The sequence below is a fragment of the Rhamphochromis longiceps genome, linkage group LG8 (genome assembly GCF_057381845.1).
Source record: "Rhamphochromis longiceps isolate RC_006_pf linkage group LG8, R_longiceps_female_GT1.1, whole genome shotgun sequence".
Classification (NCBI taxonomy): Eukaryota; Metazoa; Chordata; class Actinopteri; order Cichliformes; family Cichlidae; genus Rhamphochromis; species Rhamphochromis longiceps.
The window spans coordinates 18,895,062-18,915,955 of NC_140564.1; the positions used below are offsets into that span (position 1 = coordinate 18,895,062).

Here is a 20,894-nt window from a genome sequence, read left to right on the forward strand (position 1 = left end):
ATCACTGTCACATCTGTGCACCAGCCACTATTGATGTAGAAGCAGAGACCTCCACCTTTGGACTTACCGGAGAGAGCGGCCTGCCGGTCCGCGCGCAGAAGATGGAAGCCCTCCAGTTTGAGCGCGCAGTCTGGGATGTTCTCACTGAGCCACGACTCCGTAAAACATAAGACACAGGAGGAGGCAAAGTCTCTGTTCATGCTTCTCATCAGGGCCAGTTCGTCAATCTTATTCCCGAGTTAGCGTACATTAGAAAGGAAGATCCCAGGAAGAGCGGTTCGCAGTCCGCGTCTCCTCAAACGCACGAGTGCGCCGGCTCGCTTCCCTCTCTTTCGGCGTCTCGCTTTCCTGGTCAGAGTCAGCAGTAAATCTGCCGCAGATAATAATAATAATGGATACTTTATTGATCCCCATGGGGAAATTACTTGTTTTTCTCTGCATTTGACCCATTCACTCAGTGAAGCAGTGGGCAGCCCACTAAGCAGGCGCCCGGGGAGCAGTGTGTAGGGACGGTACCTTGCTCAGGGGTACCTCAGGGTAGCCGTTAAGTGGATTCGAACCGCCGACCTTCCGATCATGGGGCGACCACTTTACCTACTGAGCTATCCCTGCCCCTGCGACACATATTGGAAATAAATCCACAGGCGTTGTAGTCCTGTAGTTAAGGAGCTCTTCTCTGGTGTACGAATATCCAGAGGAGTGCCCAGACACAGAAGAAATGCACAAAAACAAAACAAAAGTAACGCACTGAAGCACCAGGGCGACCATCCGCGGCGCCATCTTGGATGCTTTGCCTTCATGTGCATGTCTGGGATTTAAGCAGTGGATTGACAATTGCATATTTCTGTTTAGTTTTACATTGCCAAGTGCAATGTAAAGCATCAGATCCAATGGTATACAGCACACCACCACTGAATTCTAAAGCAATGGAGATGTGTGCTCTGGAGTGACAAGTCATGATTGTCCATCCGGTAACCTGATGGATTGGCGGTCACCAGGTGAATAGTATTTGTCTGACTGCATTGGGCCAAGTTTAAAGTTTGAATGGTCAAAAAAATTCCCCTAACACACTTCTAAACCTTCAAAGTCTTCCCAAAAGAGTTAAAGCCGTTACAGCTGCAGAGGGTTGATCAACATCATATAAAACTCAATGGATTAAGAATGGGATTTTACTCAAGTTCATATGTGTGTGAAGGCAGATCAGTGAATACTTTTGGCAATAGTGTGATAATACATAATTGAGGGGGTAATTTTAGACACAGCCAGCTGGTTTTTCTTTCATGAATCAAATGTTCTAGCATCAACATCTCTACACACCATGTTCACTCCTAAAAATATCAGGAGGGTCTATAGCTTTCATATAGATGCAACTACCAGTGTGATCTTTATTATTCTGTTAGGAGTGCTCCTGCTTCCATCTCTGGAACTGGTACCTCTTGTGGATTTTCACTTATCATCTGTTTGTATTTACTCTTGAAAAATCCACCCTGGGAATGGAAGGAAAAACAAAATCAGTATTGGATATAGTAATCTCTAAAAAAAATTTTTTAACTGGACATGGTCACCAAAAACATTTTAAAGCTGTGTAATTAATTGAAAAAGCGTAAAAAGACTCTTTCACCTTATACAGGCCAGCAGTGATTAAAGCCAGAAAAGCCAGCCCTCCCAGGGCTCCTCCAACGATCGCTTTCGTGAAATCTGGCTGAGGATACACTTCTACTTCTGCCTCAATCTGAGAGATGAGGTGACAGAATGTGGATAAAATGTAAGATCCTAAATAACTGAAACAAGTTAAATATGTACTCACCTTGCGTACAGGAGAATTGTTATCAGACCCCGTTGAAAAGTAGATGTACTGGTTTTTGTCATACACCAGACTGGCTGTGCTGATCAAAAGGAATCTGGCAGACTGAAGTCCAATCTAAGAAAAAGCATTTAAAAATGGAATGTGTTGAGCCTAAATTAGGCATCGTTTGATATAAGAGGAACATTCTGTCTAAAGATTTAACCACATTACTAGTGCATATTCAGAAAAAGTTGCAAAATATATTGATAAAGCATTTAACCCAGACTTCCCATCAATTACCTGCTCTATCCATCCTGAACTGAGGTTGGCAGAAATTTCATATGTCCTACTCTGCAGTCTTCCCATAAATGTGTTGCACTTAAACACCCTGCACATGGCTACAGAGCAGTCCTGTGGGTGATTTGAAGAAGAACAAATGCAGCATAAGCTGTGATCCAGTGTAATGTGAATTTTTAATCTACAGTTAGGTTGAACGTAGACAGCTTAAATGCAAAGCTTACCACAGCTTTATTTTTTTGTATGTTTTCAACAAAATTTCTGACACTTGGTTCTTCATCATCTCCTCTCTGACAGTCTGAAATCTGAAACATATTTGATTTATTTTAGCTTCCATGGTCCCAATTTTGTCATACGGGTCCGTCCATACCAAAGCCATTTTTGGAGTTGGTAGAAAAATCTTCTGACATATATATTACCTGCAGGCCGCTCAAATTCACCCAAATGTCTTTTTCACCAAGCTTCACTGGAACCTTAATCACCACAGTGAAATTAAGGGTTCTGATATCATTTGTAACCTAAACGAGAAAGCAAAAGTATAACCAAGTATCATAGTTACGTCTAAATAATATAGTTAGCTTTTAAAAATACCAGTATATGCAGAAATTATAGCTGACCTTGACTGATTGTTGGACTGGTTTCTGCAAATCATTCATCCCAAATGTGAAATTGTTGTAACTGTGGGAGCTAAATATTAAATAAATATAAGTAAACATTTTGTCCATTTCTAAATGATCTATACACCACACACACACACACACACACACACACACACACACACACACACACACACACACACACACACACACACACACATATATATATATCAGGGGTGCTAGGATACTCGTATCGATATTGAACCGTTCTATACAGTGCTTTCGGTTCAGTACGCATATGTATTGAACAATACAATTTTTTTTTTATTCCTTTGTTGTTTCAGCAACATTAAATTTAAAAACTGTACATTTGAGTTAAAATATATATTTATAATTTTAATAAATGACAAATTAAAAAAGCATGAACATTTTTTTGTATCGAAAAAACATCGAACCGTGACACCAAAGTATCGAACCGAACCGAACCGTGAATTTTGTGTATCGTTGCACCCCTAATATATATATATATATATATATATATATATATATATATATATATATATATATATATATATATATATATATATATATATATATATACATATATATATATATATATATATATATATATATATATATATATATATATATATATATATATATATATATATACATATATACATATATATATATATATATATATATATATATATATATATATATATATATACATATATATATATATATATATATACATATATATATATATATATATATATATATATATATATATGTATATGTATATATATATGTATATATATATATATATATATATATATATATATATATATGTATATATATATGTATATATATATATATATATATATATATATATATATATATTGGAAGAACACGTACCTTTCAAATGTCATAAAAATGCTGTATTTCACATCAATTGATTTCTTTTTGTAGAGGTCACTTGTAGGGGCATGATCCTGATTTCCGCTAAAAAGAATAACTGTTATTATTTATAATGTATTTGTAGGCTATTGCATAAATGAGGGGTACCTGGGCCAAAGGAACCGTACAACAGTACCTGGTGGCATTTGCAGTTACAAAGATCTCCCTCTCAAGTTGACTGTTGGTGTCAATCCCATAGGAGACCGTGAAGAAAGCCTTAATTGAATGAAAGAGATTAGAATGAATCCTCTTTGTCTTTAAGCTGTGCAAAACTGAGGGGGAAAAAGACATGAAAAAGATCTTCTGCACAAAAAAATAAAACAGAAATGAAACCTTAGTTTTGCTTTTGAAAATTGGCTTGTCAATAGTGCAGTCTGTCCTTCCTTGTGATAAACCATCTTCACTGTCCAAGGAGTTGCACTCAATTCTTCCCTTTATTAAGAACAAAATAACTGGTAGATACAATGGGAGAGCAGCAGATCAGTGGTGACTAACACAGACTTGTTGCTGATGCTTTACCTGCTGAATCGTAAACTTCCTGTAGGAGAGTCCAGCTGGGTACGTGAGAATAACACGACTGTTGTAGGAGTTTTCTCCTCTGTTCTCCACTGTGACTGTGACATTCAAAAGCTCATCAATGCCCACTTTAACCTCTGAGGATCTGTAAGAGGATGAGGAAGCAGAAGAATAAAAAGGGAAGAAATTAAGGCAACTCCATCCATCCATCCATCCATCTTCTTCTGCTTATCTGGGGCCGGGTAGCGGGGGCAGCAGCAGCCCAAGCAGAGAAGCCCAGACCTCCCTCTCCCCAGCCACCTCCTCCAACTTGTCCGGGGGAACACCACGGCGTTCCCAGACCAGCCGAAAGACATGATCTCTCCAGTGTGAGATATAATCAATATAGATAGATAGATCAGATATACTTAAGGCTACTATCATTATAATATGCCTAATTAATATGTTAACATTTGCAGATGAGCACAAAATTTCAAACCACAACTGACCTATTAAGGAAACAAATTTGAAGATGTTTTTTAAGATTCATTTTTATTATCAGGATTTATTGCAAAGAATTGAAATTTGAAAGACTAGTTAATATAGAATAAATAATAAGCATTTTTTCCTCTGTAGTCAGTTTTAGCATGCTTTTCTTTTTTAGACATGGGACGTGATGATGATACCAGACATACAAGCAAAGCATACATGTTGTAACTGGGCCTCACCTGGTAAAGTTGAAATCCACTTTCAGGTGATCAACACATTTGTTGTCAGAGCCACAGCTGATCTCAAACTCTAACTGTGGAATAGGGCAAACTTTATATTATACATTATTTACAGACTAAATGAAACTTGTTATAGGTTGAAAGAAATGATGTACAGAGATGGCTCATAATTCCATTACATGATAAAAGTGCTGGTAAATAGTGCGTGACAATGCGTGGCAAATATATTTGTTTTGACAGATGATCAAAATACTTGCTAAAAATGCAATAATGACCAGAGATGACAACATCTACAAGATTTGTAACTGTGATAGCAAGTCCTATGGAAAAAATGAGATCACGCATTTGGCCTTTTGTATGGATGGGTCCAACTACATGTTTAACCCTTTAGAGCCGATCGGAGCGGGAACGCTCTGTTATGCGTAACTATTTTTTTTTTTTTTTTTTTTTCTAAATGACATCAGAAACAGCAGTATGCGACATTACGTGATGGCAGAGCTTCAGTTCATCCTTTGTCATTTTTTTTTTTTTTTTTTTTTTAATAAATAGGACAGGGGGAATGAATGAGAGAAAGAGGGGGAGAGAAAGAAAGAAAACCAAAGGGGAGAAGAGACGGTGAGAAGGGGGGGGAAGAGAGAGAAAAAAAAAAAGAACTCCTGGGTCACCTGTATGGAGAAAAAAAAACAAACAAACAAAAGAAACAAACAGAGGAGACAGCAAACAACAAAGAGCAACATAATAATAGAGAAAACAAAGCACCATCACAATAAACTAGCTAGTCATAGATATCAATATTTACTAAATAATAAACGATATTGTGCAGCACGCAAGATAGACAGCGCACAGTGTGCTTTGAGGCAGCAGCCAAGAAAGCTTTAGTCCGCGTCTGTGAATACCCATGTGTGCATATCTGTGTGGATCAGCATGCTTGCATTCCAAAGGTTTCTCCATGTAATGATCTGCTAGGGAGTGTGGGGGGGCCACAGCCCCGTCCTCCAGGGTGTGAAGCGGGTATGGAGGAGATCAAAACTCCAGACATCCAGAGGCCCCCAGAACACAAGAGACCATGGAAGACCAACAGAGGGGCAGCCGCGCCACTGTTCCAGTAAGAGCTGAGGAGAGTCCCAGATGAGGGCTCGCCCAGCAGCCGCGGAGCAGAAGTCAGGGGGAGTTGCAGTGACGCGCCCGTGAGCTCCGCCGGCCCCCAGCTGTGCCTGAGTGACCGAGCCCCAGGCCGAGAGGCCGGGGGCACCCCACCTCCAAAGGGGCCCGAGCGAGCCCCAGGCCCCAGGCCCCGACAAGCGGCCGCCAAGGAGTGAGCCGGTGTGTACCCGGACGCCCACCCCCAGACACAAAGAACCACCAACACACCGACACCTGAGGGAGTCCGCCACCGGCAGGGGAAGTGGTGGTGGGTGGAGATAGGCCTCCAAACCTTGGAGGGCCTGAGGTGTCCCCAGAGAGGTGGCGTCTGATACCCAACCTGACATATAGACACAGACATACATTTTTAAATCCCGTAGCACTGCAACCATGTAAGCTAGCGCAAAATTTTTTTTTGCATATGAAACCGGAGGAGTTGTACTTACATATTGTGCCATCAGCTTGTCCTAGGTCACGGTTTCCTTCCACATAAAGCTTTGCAAAAACTGCATAAAAAGCGCTTGCAGGAACAAAAACATAATATTCCAGAAACACGCTTTGCCGGTCCGATCAGCTGTTCAAAACACTTCCTACGTTGGAATAGACGTCAGCGCGAACTTTTGCATTTCCGCCATTACCTGGCCGAAACCGGAAGTGACGTCATTTTCGCGGAAATGTAGTCTTTTTTGCGATCAGGGCCTCAGGGCCTATACTGCTCTTTTTAAAAGTTATCTTTGACTTTATGACTTTCTGTGTCGTTTCTGGGATGCTTAGGACTCATATTGCACTGCTGGAAATAGTTTATTTTGATGCATATGCTGCTTTTTTGCAAATTTGCAATATAATATTTATTTTCGTTTTTCCTGCAGTGTATAAAAATTGGTGTATTTCAAAAATAAAACTATGAAGACACTCAAAATAAATTTCCTGTGGTGGGAAACTATTTTGTGCAACTTTTTTGTATTTACAGTTTTGAGGGATAAGCCTCTTAAATTTCTCTAACTACAAATATATGTTAAAAAATCAAAAACGATTTTCAATTTTTTTGTAGTTTATTGCACTTTTTTGCAATTTATGTAATTACTATGCACTTAATGAATACATATTATTAAAATCTGGGCTATAATGGTTGTATTGATGTATAGCAACTTGAAATGCTCCCAAAAATGGCTCCACAGCATGTAAAAATATAATATAAGCTCTGGCGGACTTGGTTCTATGGTAGGTCTTAAAGGGTTAAAATGAAAACATTTGAATAAACTGATGAACTATTTCATATCAAAAATTACAGCTGTTGTCAGTGTGAAATTGAATATTGACATGAGTAGAAATTATTATAACGTTCACAAGTTTCTTCCACAAAACTGTGTCTCAGTTTTCAACTCAGTTTTCAATCCTTTTCATCAAAAGGATGATGTATGATAAGGATTAATATAGCAGGAGAGGTAGAATTAATTATCAAACCTAAACATTCAAACCTCCTGCCAAGAGACACAAATTTGATATTCAAAACTATACTTAGTAGGTGATGTTTCAATCAGCTCTGTGTTACCAGTATTATCAAGCCAGGTTGCAGTTAGAAGCATAAAACCCAGTTTTGTTGTTAATTAAATCGTTATTAGCACCAAACTCCTATTTGACAAAGATAGTGATTTATTGAGTCAAGTAGAGAGACATTCATCAGGAAGCAGAAGCAGAGAGATGTCCTTTTCATTATGAGCAACATACGGGACAGCCGTATTGCATGTTGTTGGAAATAATGGCCTACGCATCGGCTGAATGTCGATTGGTTGAAAAGTGAAATGGGAAGGGAGAAACAGTAAAGCTCACCAGGAAGGGAAGCAGCAGGAAAAAAACCAAACAAAAAAAACAAAACATCAGAAGTCAAAAATACAGCAGGAAAGGTTCAGACGGGGGCTGCTGTGGACACTTCTTTGTTTTTAATACTACATACAATACTATATTTCAGCTCTTTATTTTATAACTAAATTCTTTTGTGCATTTGGCTGATAGACTAAAAAAGTACATGCAAGAATAGACTATTCCCATGTGATCTGGTTTTAAGGCATTTCACAGCAGAGAATTGTCTGTCTTAAGAGTTTTTAATTATCTTTTTTTATTTACCAACTCTGGGGAATTTGTTATTTTAGATTTTAGATCTTTGATACTGTCAATCACAGTATTCTTATTTCTTGTCTCAAGCACTGTGTGGGGGTAAAAGTCGCAGCTTTAGAGTGGTTTAGGTCATACTAACTTCTCAGAAAGATGTTTTAAGGTCCTTTCTGGGGCTCAAATTCTCGTTCTGCACCACTCCTATGTGGAGTTCCACAAGATTCTGTTCTTGAGCCGATTCTTTTCTCTTTGTGTTTACTTCATCTAGGGTGAATTCTGAAAAGATTCGATATGTCTTTCCAGTTCTACGCTGAAGATTCCCAAACCCATTTGCCCCTGAAAGCAAATTACTGCTTCTCATTAAAATTTGTTTGAACATTTTGATGGCATCAAAACCTGATGGCCTCACTTTTTTTTTTTTGTTTAATGAGAACACGATTAAGGTCCAGTTGTTCTGGTGTGGGAAAATGGACAGCAACTTAAAACTGGACAAACAGATTAATTCTATTTTAATACGTTTTTTTTTTCAACTGAGGCTTGTTTCTATGGTCAAGACCTTCTTTGTTTTATGTGCAGCACTTTATAATTAATTTGGATTTGGAGGCACAACTGCAGTACAACGCTCTCCAGAGGTACTGGTTACTGGTTGTGTGTGCATTTCACAAAGACTAGGCTCAGCTGCCCAGTTAAAAAGTTAGCGTTCTTTTCAGGATTACTTACAGGATAAGTGGTTGTTGTTCGAGCCTGTGGTGCGAGGCTTGGTCTGAGTTGTGTGTTTGAGGGTAAACCATCAAATGTAAATTTCAGCTCATTGGAAAGTGCATTGAGTGCATCTTCTGGACAGGCCTGCAAGAAGAGGGCAATAGTAGGATCTATGTTAGAGGATTCTTAAGTTGTAGTAGTTTTTTTTTTTTTTTACTGCTGGTATTTGGTTTTACCTCAATGACAAATGTGACAGTTGAGCACTGTTTGCCATTTAATTCAACAGTAAGTGAGCTGGACTCCTCTCGTTGTTTCCCATTGACGAAAGCTCGGTTGTTTGGAGGTTTACGAGTGGCATCCGGTGTTAAAGTATAATTAATCCTTGCTTGAGCATCAAAGTCTGGAAATCAAAGTTTGATATTAGAAATGTATACAACTAAAAAAATATCTGATAGCTTTGGCTTTCTGGTTTAGAAAACTGAAGAAAATGATGAACCTGTGTTGACTGTAGATATTGTACTCATAGTAAAGCAGATGTTAGCTGTGTTCTTCAATGGTTTTGAGCAGTCTACATTCTGTGTAGGGATCTGGATTGGGCTGAATGACACCTCAGCTTTCACCATTACTATGGGTCTTGATCTGGAATTTAGGAAAACAAAGAAGAACCACATTTAGGTTTTTAAAATTTGGTGTTCTGACCTGAATTAAGAAAAGACTTCCCCACAGTGTAAACTAGTTCTACCAACAACATTAGCTCTCAAAAGTCAGATATGATCAGATATGTTGTTATTGACAATTAATGATTTATGGAATGAGTCTTGGTAAATCATTCAATAGAATGCTTTTTTTAAATGGAATATCTATGTAGTTTTGCAGACACCCAATTTCCGTCAAAGGAAGGTGTTAACATATTTTTCGGACCATAAGGCACACCAGATTATAAGGCGCAAAAAAAATAAAACAGTCAGATAAGTCAAACTTTACTCAACTCATTCTTCTTGCTTCCCCCACCTCCGTACAATTGATTCATTAATGCTGTATTCTCTCGCAGCTGCTCTTGTTGTGGTCCTGGGTCAGTGACCCAGTGTTTTTGGAGTTTTGTACTTTTGGTTTTTGGTTTTTTCTCTTGGTGTCAAGTTCTTTAGTTTTTTAGTATTTCTTGAGTTCTAGTTTTAGGGTTTGTTATGTGGCTTCCCTGTGTTCTGTGCTTTCTGTTTTATTGTGAAGGTCTATGTCTTATGCCAGTGTGTTCAGCTTGCATTTCCCCCATCTTGTCTTGTATTTATAGTGTGTGTTCTCTTGTGTTTGTCACTGGTTCGTCTGTGTCGTCTCCCCTGCATCTTCCTGCATCCCCGTCTAAGGCTTTTAGGTTTCAGGTTAGTTTTGTTAGTCATTCCCAGTTTAGGTTATATTTAGGTTTTGTTTTTGATTGCCGTGTTTCTGTTTGTGCCACCAATGTTTAAGCTCGCTCACATCCAAGCCTGTGCCAGCATTTGGGTCCTTTCTCACACACACCATACGACTGCTGGCACAGCCATGACAGCTCTGTTCCCTTGTTCTGGACCTGAAAACAGGGTTTGATCTTTGCTTTCATTCTATAATACTGGACTTATTTTTCTACAAAGATTTGAGCTTTGAGAGTGTTTAAACAAGAGAGAAAAGTGTGAAAATGTTCGTGCCTGCCTGAGAAAAGTGTATAAAGTGTGTAGTGAGGGGTTTTACAGCCTTAAAGCATCTATAATAATAGTAAAAAATAAAGCTGGCTTCTTCGTGGATTTCACCTATTTTTATTTTTAGAAAGTGTCTCCCGCGATAAACGAAGGACCACTGTATATGTATTCAATTGAACATCCTAAATCTCTTATCATGAATACTTCGATGGTTATATAAAACAAATGCGCTATTCATATAATAAGGAGTTTTCAACCAGTCCAAAACTTTTGCACACAAATACGATCATCAGGGTTGCACATTAAAAAAAACGGTAGAAATATGATGGACAACAATACTGACTAGACTATCTTGGACTTACCTCAGTAAAACAACTCTACCCTTTGAACCCACCGCTAAGTCAGGAAGTTTATCACCGCTCTGATCAAAAGACGACTGACTGATTGATAAACCAAAGAACTTCAGTCCTGACTGGACCTCAGAGCCAGTAATTCTCTGTGTACATGGAAATATTTTATTAATCACTCTGCATAGTGTGGCTTTGCATAATAGATGCATTTAATAATCTTTGTGAGTTCTTTGATGCTGTGTACCTGTGAGTAAGTAGGACTGATTCTTTCGCCCCCTTCACTGTGGAATATGTAGATGCTGCCTTCACCGTCATTCTCCAAAGGTGCTCCAACTGCCAAATCCCTGAATCCATCTGAGTTTAGATCAGGCAGCACAGCAAGAGAAGAGCCGAACCTTCCTTTGACAGCTGCATGTCCTCTTAGTATCAACGGATCATTAAAATTACACTCAACAAACTAAAAGGAGGAGAGTGAACATTTTAAGATCAGATGATTAAAACCTGGCAAATAAACTGATGAATTTAATTACAGTGAATAAAACTGTGACTTACCAAACCAATTAGTCTGCAAACATAAACTCTTCCCTCTCTATCAGGCTCCATGTACATTGGGGCTGATATGAAGATTAGATCAGTGATGTCATCGTTGTTTATGTCCATGGCACACACCTCTGCCCCGAAATATTCACCAGTCTGATACTGTGTAAGGAACAAATTATTAAATAAAAAAAAATCACAAAGGAAATCTAAGGAGCTTGGAAAGAATGTTACTGAACTTTGTGAAGTTTTGTGAAGACTTTTCACCTCTCATCCAAGAGGTCTCTTCAGTTCTCAAACTAAAATGTGGAGAGCCCCAGGTATTTAAACCTTAATTGGGGTTGTCCTCTAAGAGGGTCATTGACTCATCACCTTTTGGTTTTAGAACTTAAGATGCCTCTTGAATGAGATGTGAAATGTTTTCACAAAACTAAAATAAGCCCTTTTTTCTTCCCAGGCCCCTAGTCTACCATGACCTGGATGAATGACAATCTAAACAGATATAAAGAAAAATGACAACAGTTTTAATTTCAGAAAATAATTTATATATAGTTCACTATTTTAATTTTCAAAACATTCAGATATGACAAGCTTTAGATACATACTTGTGATAACAAGGGCTCAATCTTTTGGTTTTCAAAGCTTTGTCTGTTAACAGCGACCACAACTCCTCTGTGTTTATATCTTGGAGCACCAACAACTGTCAGTGAACCAGTTTGGGTTTTAGCAGTGGCCATGGAGTAACCTAGAATTTAGGTAGTCAAAGAGAAAGACAGACTAAGAGACTTAGACTTAGAGCTTTTTATTGTCATTGTGCAGTTTCTTGCACAGCAAAATTGGGCAGCTGAACCACAAAGGTGCTAAAGTAAGAAGAAGAGAAACCAATATACAACGAAGGCGGAAAATAAATAAATAATTAAATAAATAGAATAAAATAAAAAACAGTGTATATGTATACATATGTGAGTGGAACTATATACATGGTGTATGTGTAGGAAACACTGAAACAGACTGGGACCAAAATAATTGCACATGAGCCAAAAATATTGCATTGAGATTCATTCAGATTCATCATCCGATTAAATTTTTGTCCATTTTGCAAAAGTATGCCTGAACAGATGTGTATGAGTTAGATTGATAATAATAATAATAATAATAATAATAATAATAATAATAATAATACATTTTATTTGAAAACGCCTTTCAAAACACTCAAGGACGCTGTACACAGCAGAATAATAAAAGCAACATAAAAGCAAGCAGTTTACACAATAACAAAAGCATAAGACATAAAGCAAATTTAAAATAGCAGAGTGGAGAGGTTATGTGGGATAAGCTATTTTGAATAAGTGAGCTTTGAGTCGGGACTTAAAGTGAGAGAAGGAAGTGATATTTCTTAAATCAGGAGGTAGGGAATTCCAGAGTCGAGGAGCAGAGCAGCTGAATGCCCTGCACCCCATGGCAAGACGGGGAGACGGGACAGAGAGAGAAAGAGATGAAGAAGAAGATCTGAGATGGTGATCTGAACCAGATCAGAGAGATATAGAGGAGAGAGATGAATAGCCTTAAATGTATACAAGAGTATTTTGAAATTGATGCGATATTTGACCGGGAGCCAATGAAGCTGCTGCAGGACAGATAAAACTGTAATATTCTTACCAAGATAACTGTCAGGCTCCAAATACACGTCCTCGTATGTTTTCAGCTTCTGGCCTCCTGTTGTGTATTGCACGTAGCCTCCCTTCCACTGGTTTGCACCAACAATAGACATCTGAATTCCCTACAGTGCAGACAGGAAATACATTTTATATACAATTTATTAAACTGATTTAACTATATAATTGTATATTTGCTTTTAGATCATAAAAAGTGGCACAAAGGCACATGTGAGACTTTTTTTCAATGACTACACTGTCTGGTGAGTTTCAGGTAGTTTTAATTACCTCAGGCACATAAACTGCACTGAATCCTTCTTGAGACATTTCCATTTTCAGTGACTGTCCACTGGTTTGAGATCCTGTCAAAATAAGTGAGATGATAAAATATACAAGATACATCAAACTCCATTTCACTTCAAAAGTTATTCTTTGATTATACTTCAAGTAATAATAATAATAATCATCATAATAATTAAATTAATGAGGGAGCAGCTCAAAGGAGCATTTAATATAATGTAACCAATTTTAATTGTTGTAGCAATTACAGGAATTTTTCCAAATCATAATAATAAATATGTTTGTACCTTCAACTGAAATTTTGTCCTGCAGATTCTGTCTTATTATTTCAAGTGCATTAAAGTTCTTCACTTGAAACACATGTTTGTCTGAGGGAGACGATGCAATGGTGTCCAGTTCTCGTTTTGCTTTTTGCTCAGTAAATGCGTTCCCCACCTAGGGGTTGTTGGGAAAACATATGCTTGAGTTAATAATTTACATTTAACTTTTTCACCCCCTTATAATGAAATGTAGAAAGCGGTATCATATTCTGAACTTTGATTAGAACCCAAATCCATGTTAACATTTATGTCATGCTCTAAAAAGAACTTCCAGAACTGGCAATATTTGCATTTTCCACAGTATTTAAAATAATTTGTGAAAGAATGGGTCACTTTCTTCCTTTCTATATATTCCATGATTGACTGTATTATTTCAAAGTGGAGCATTTAGGAAGCAAAGTGGAGTAGTAGGAAGCTACTTCATTTAGCAATGAAGTAGCAGACCACATAAAATTACAGAGTGGGGTCACTGAGCTATTACTTTTCTCCAATTTGCATAGCATCATGTAACTTTAGACTGGCAACTGACCAAAACACATTATCAGTGTGCAACTCCACATTCTGCAAGTTGAAATAATGGACTTACCCCAATAGCAAATCGAACAATGTTTTTATTCTTTGCAAGCTGTACTGAACCTCCCAGATCACTCCTATCATTAGATTCTCCATCAGTAATTACTATCAAGACCTTCTTCACATCTGGTCTGGACCTTCTGTGTGATGTGAAAACATTTTCCCTGGAGAAGAAAAGAAGAAAAAGAAAAAACAAACAAAATAAATTTCAACACAAACCATCTTGCACTCAGGGGGTAAATTGCATGTGCTATTAGTATTTCACCATGTTTCTTTCTTGATGCAGCTCTGCTGGTATTGTAATTTAGCCTTCAAAGGATACATCTATGTACATTATCTCTTTTGAAGATCTTGCATTAGTCCACACAGTACTTAGTGTGTTCAGATTCACAGAAAGAAATCATCTGAACAGGAAGTCTTGACAATGAGTTAATTTTCATGTAATTTCAGTAATATCAGGACACCCCTTACACAAGATGTCTGATGGCCTTAGCAGTAAAAGTGGCTCCCCTGTGCTGAGATATTCCATCAATGTCAGTCGCAACTGATCCAGATGAGGAAAATTTCTTAAAATAAAAATGAACCTGTGGTGAACGTGAGAACTGGGAAACAGAAAACTGCAAAAAAGGGAAGAAATAATATTTAAAACATATGAAATTGTCATGAATTGTGAAGCCAAATTCAAATAAGAATGCAAATATTCTGTATCACCTGTGCATCAATTGAGAGAAATGACTGGATTAGACCTTTCACAAACTTCTTCATTGTTTGAAAGTCTCCACTAGAAACACTTCCTGAACCATCCAACAGAAAGGCAATGTCTACTTGCGGCGGGCACACTACCAAAGACATGGATTTAAAATGAAATTATTTTTATGGGTTTAATTTTTATCATTTTTCCCCTCACACTTTAATCATGAAAACAAAATGATTTGGAGCCTTTCAGTAAATCTACTATGAATACTACATACTTAGACAAACCTCTCTTTGATGTCCTCTTGAAAAAATTGAGAGGGAATAAATATAATCATATTTAAAATCATAACACTCAGTCACTTTCAGATTAAATGATTAATTAAATGAGTTTGATCAAAAAAATGCTTATAGGGATTTTACTAAAGCCTTAATTTTTTTAAATGTATTTTTAGGTACTTGAGAGTGATTTTGTACATTTGCACATTTTGTACATGTAGTGTATATGAAATTGCTTCGTATTGCAGAAATATAACATGCTAAATTTTGTAACTCATCTGATTACTATATTAAATATATAATAATCACACTACAGTTACAGTTATGTTGTTACATGTGTCACAAAGGTTCTTAAAATATCTGCAAGATATGGGATTAGAAAAACAAAGCATCAGGTGGGATTTTTTCTTCCTGTACATTTGTGTTACAATCATAGGCAGCATTGAATCAGCTGATTTCAGTTGATTTGCAGGGAGGTGAAAAATGGTAGAGATGGCTACAAATTTCAATGTTGATGACATAAGGGGAGAGGTGGAAAGTAACAAAGTACAAATATTTCATAAATAAATATTCACAAATATTCATAACTTTATTTTCAGGTATCTTACCAACTTTAATTGAGCATTTATTTTTCTGACAAATTTTTAATCTTACAGCTGTTGGGATTAAATAATCAATAATGTTATTCTTTTTATTAATAATACGTGTTATAAAGTTATATAGTGTAGTACAAAGTGGACACAGCCCTGAAAAATAAAGGCATTAGTCCATGTGTCCTTGGGGAGTAGAAAGCTGCAGACTCTCACTCATGCTTGACTGGGAAAATGCAGATAAGAAGGGACCATCTTTAGTGGAAAGTTAGACACTGTTGTTTAGACTAGAATGAGAGAGCTTCTGTAATAAAACTGTTAGGGGCACATCACCATTTTGTCTGATCTTCTTTTCTGTGCATCTTTGCTGACTTTATAAATGCCCAATTAGGATAACCACATGCTTTAAGTGCTTCCTTTACATGTGTGTGTTCCTTCTTTTTCCCTTCAGGCTTAGAGGGAACATATTCTGCTCGGTGGTGTAGGGTCCTGATTAGGACCCTGATTCAATGTTGATTCTGTTCTTTGCAACAGAATCAACTTTTGGATTTACTTACCTGGATGATTGAGCATCAGAGATGGGCAGTAAAGCGTTACTGTAATCCGATTACTTTTTTCAAGTAACGAGTAAAGTAAGGGATTACTGTTGCAAAAACGGTAATTAGATTACATTCCCGTAGGAACGCTGCATTACTGCGTTACTAAAACCATGATTTTTTTTTGCGAGAATGTCTCATGACAGTGACGTAAGCAAGTGCGACGTTCTTGACAACAGCTGTGTGCAGATCAACAATGGGTAATATATCGAGTGCGGGAGAGAGTATGAGCATGCAGCGTTTAAGTACTAAGTGGAAGTACTGACCTTACTTTAAGTTTGATTCCATAAAAAGTGACAAAAACATTAGTGTCCGTTGAAAGAAAACTTCTTTTTACAGCGAAAAAACCCCCCTAAACTTCCAAGCAAGCACCGAGTGCGCTACGACGTGATGGGAAACTCACAGAGAAACTCACGGATTCTTCCACTGACCGCTGCGGCACACCTGCACCAGGGTCAACCTCCGCCTACCCTACTCCTGCTTTACAGGTGAAAATAGAGCAAAAGGACCGCTGAGTCTTTGACTTTATTTATTTTCTGCTGTGTTTTACTTGCATCTATTTGAAAGACTGAGTGTAAACACAAAAAATATATATATATTTTTTATGTGCTGGAATGTGCAGAAAATAGGTTTAAATGTTAAACAAATTTCTTCCAGTCAGAGAATGTTGCAGATAATTAAATTTTTGCTTGATGCATAAAGTTAAAAGATTAAAACTAATAAAACAAGTTTTAAAAAGGGACTTTTCCATTTGATTACATTTTGTATGATGGATTATGCAGAAAAAGTAGAATTGGGCTGAAAGATCTATCGCTTTATCACCTATTCAGGTTGTAAATCGTGTTTTTAAAAAGGAACTAAGTAACTAGGTAATTAATTACTTTTGAAAATAAGTAATCAGTAAAGTAATGGGATTACTTTTTGGGGAAGTAATCAGTAATTAGTTACTGATTACTTTTTTCAAGTAACTTGACCAACACACTGTTGAGCATGCATCGAGACTTATGAGGGGAAAAGAACCTTTACATCAAAGCTTTATTTTGCTGTGGCTTTGAATTATGTTAATATCACAATTATGTGATAATTATGTAATTATTGTAAATTATTTCTAATTAAGATTGAGAGATCATACAAGCACAGAGATTGTTATAACACTGCATTCAGGTATAAAATACACATGTTTTTTGGAGCTTGTTTTTTTTTTTTTTTAATGAGGCACTAGGACTAACGATTATATGTACATAAAAATACATACAAATTAAATTTACCATTACCTTGAAGAGAAGAAGGTACAGGTGGTCCAAATCTATTAGAAGGGTCTATCTCAAAGCACACACCATTGTACATGGTGATACTTTTGCAGTCCTTTGGAATGGTTGGACCACACACCTGAAAGGAGACAAAGTCAAGTTATCATTCATGTCAGTGGTTCTTTCCATATATGATTAAACATCACAAAAAAATGTAAATTAAAAAAAAAACTGTTGTCAGAATCTGCTGATTTTTTTTTTAAACTTAATCTGTTTAAAGAAACCATGCCAATCTTACCGCATTACCATAAAATGTTCCATGTTAAAGGTCCTCAAAGTATAGAAAGTACAGAAATGTGTCCTTTTAATCCTTTTTTTTTAAACTTAATTATTTTTCCAGCATTGAAGAGCCCCCTTAATTTCCTCAATACATTATACATCCATGTATTTGTCCTGTGTCTTATGTGAGTAGTTATAATTTAGGGGGAAAATTCAAAAGTATAAAGAATAAACATTTTCATGATTTAAATATGGCAAAGTTATTGTACCCAAAACATCAACTGAGTCTGTGGGGGGCAGCTGGGAGGCACACAGATTTGTCATGGAATGACTATGAATTTTCTCATTATAAGAAGATCTCTGAGACAAAAAGGAGACAGGATTATGATCCGCAGTTTGTAAACTCACCACAGTGTTTTGTGCTGTGGGATCACTTTTCATTGTCAAACCAAGAGACATGTTGACTGCAAAACCTGGTGCTGCATTGAAAGCATTCAATATTTGTTAAAATGATCATAAAAGAAGAAAGGAATAAAACAAGTGAAACTAATGACTGAAAAGCATCATAAGTTAAAATAAATAATTAATCAAACACTTCCCTATTTGCCATGATAACTATCAAAAGCTCCCTTAACTTTATATTGTAAACAAGAGATAAACACGATGGTGTTAACATTCCTTTGTCTGGCACATTTTCAACAAGAAGGGATGAAAAACAGAATTCAATTTCAGTATTACTTCATTTTAAAACTTTGAAAATTAGATATTTTTTTTTTATTGGTTTAGTGAATATAAAATTTTAAGGCTGTGCCAGGACCTGTAGAAAACATTATTGATCACAAAATACTTACTGCAAGAGTTATACAGTAGGACATCCCATGAAAATGTTTAGAAATTAGTGGTTACCTACCTTGCAATTGTATATTTTGGCAGTTTTGGGCAGAGGTACTGCACCTAAATATTTCTCCTCTTCCAGTTTGTGAATACTGTTCCAGTGGAGCACTGATGAGCAAACTAGGAAAATAAATACAAACAATGATGTTAGTCTAGAGAGCAAACTTTGGTTGCATAAACTACAAGTATTGTATGTTTACTTATTGCTATGTGGCATAACAGAGGTGGTAGTTCAAATAACAGCAGTAATCTTAAACAATCTTGTTGGTTAACATTCAATATTCAACATAACAGTGCAAGTTTTAGCTTACTCTGATTGGCTCTGCACCACCTGGTAGCCAAAACCAGCAGCAGAGTGACTCAGGGTCTTCCAAGCCACGGGATCAATATTGAAACAAAGTGCAGCATTTAATACTAAGAATCAAAGAAGGAAGAGCATCAATAACATTTTTAGAGCCACTGTAAAGGATGATAATGTCATTATAGCATCTCTAATTATAATTGTTTATATGCAGTATAAGAGTAAGAAGCAACTAATTCAGTCGATGAGTTGGTTTAATTCTTTTCTTAACTGCAGATTTCTTTCATTAACACTAGGAAGCGCCAAAGTCACATATCAACACAGAAACTTAAACATTTTCTGATATGATTACTGTACAGTGAAAATCTCATACCACTGCAACCATGCATAACAAAGTCTTTGTTCAGTATAAGTTCTGTTAAACAAAGTCTTCCTTTTTTTAGATGTTAAAAGCAGTCAGTATGACACTGTATAATGCTAACTTTTTTTAATTTCCCGTTTTTCTGCATGCAGCAGTATTCAACAACAACAGCAGCAGCTTCATGATTTTGTAGTTTCCAGAATCTAAAAATATTTAATATTTATACCTCATCAGCATGAGACTCAACTTCTGTTTCTTGTTATGGCCTTAGAAGAGTTAAATAAAAGACTCTCATAGATTCCCCTCAGCATTTATTCTCTCTTGCATATGCTATTTACATTAAATATAAAATATAACCACAGTAGGAAAGTTGGGTGCAGTGTCAGAATACCATACAGTAAGTAAGCCTCACATTTTCTGTAGACCTCAACAAAACAGACAGGTCTATATAATGACTTCATAACTTCATACAATGATTATTTTGGATTATTTCAGCTTGTTTTAATCAAGTTTTACCATTTATTAATAATCAAGAATTTATTTTTTTATAATGATGACTTATGAAATACTTTTTCACTCAGTACACTTCTATAACAGAGAAACATCTTAGTAATGAACCAATTTTTACAGTCAGAAGTTACACATACAGTCACTGAGCTTATCACACATTTCAGAGGGTTTGGTTCACAGGGGATAAAATATAAGGAAATGGGCATTACAAACATATTTTGAGATGATATAGGTTCACTAACTAACAATCAATGTTAGATCTTAACCCTTTCACGCATAGTGAATTTCACTACAGTGGACAGCTATTCCAAGGCTGTTTTCTTGTATTTGTGTCAGTGTTGATGGTTTACTTGCGCATAAACCACTCTACTGGACACTGATGTGTCACTCCATACACATCAGTTGCTCATCTTAGTGAACATGTAAAAACCTCTTTGAAAAGTACATGTTTAAAAAATGAAGTTCAAAAATCTTTTTTTTTTCATGCCTAAAGATAAATTGACTGGACGATTGAAGTTGTCATGATTCATGCATGAAAAGGTTAATACTACTCATTGTACTTTTTTTAAATTTAAAATGTGTCTGTATTGTATTTACCAGAAACATGATTTTCATTCATTTCCACTGTTTGCAGACATTGATAATTAGAAAACGATAGAATAAATCTGAAGGCACCAGTTTGTCTTACCTGACAAGAATAATGTAGCACTTATTATCCAGTCCATTTTGTCACTGCCAAGGAACGAGGGTAATGATAGATGAACGTGAACCTACTTCTGCTGATAGTGTGAGCTGCAATCAAAAATGCAGAACTCATAAAGCAACCTCTCAAAGCTAAGACAGTCAGTTAGAGGAACTCTTACGTAGGAGTTGCTACAGTATTAATAACACTGTGTCTTTGATGCTACACAACACTG

General features: G+C 36.6%; 1 protein-coding gene across 1 annotated transcript; it reads right to left on the minus strand.

Annotated features, from left to right (window-relative positions):
- Window positions 1-1,388: 1,388 nt before the first annotated feature.
- Window positions 1,389-18,925, minus strand: LOC146663505 (integrin alpha-X-like). The gene is made up of 28 exons (XM_085417373.1): window positions 18,822-18,925; window positions 18,320-18,390; window positions 17,657-17,771; window positions 14,936-15,063; window positions 14,696-14,841; window positions 14,238-14,388; window positions 13,619-13,766; window positions 13,320-13,393; window positions 13,036-13,156; window positions 11,982-12,121; window positions 11,392-11,538; window positions 11,084-11,296; window positions 10,852-10,985; window positions 9,316-9,458; window positions 9,056-9,219; window positions 8,838-8,963; window positions 4,863-4,936; window positions 4,159-4,300; window positions 3,973-4,071; window positions 3,776-3,855; window positions 3,598-3,684; window positions 2,701-2,770; window positions 2,503-2,601; window positions 2,308-2,388; window positions 2,087-2,197; window positions 1,808-1,921; window positions 1,622-1,732; window positions 1,389-1,487 (listed from the first exon to the last, which is right to left on the minus strand). The coding sequence occupies exons 2-28, from the start codon at window positions 18,368-18,370 to the stop codon at window positions 1,389-1,391; spliced, it is 3,168 nt and encodes a 1,055-aa protein (XP_085273499.1). The 5' UTR covers window positions 18,371-18,390; window positions 18,822-18,925.
- Window positions 18,926-20,894: the final 1,969 nt, after the last annotated feature.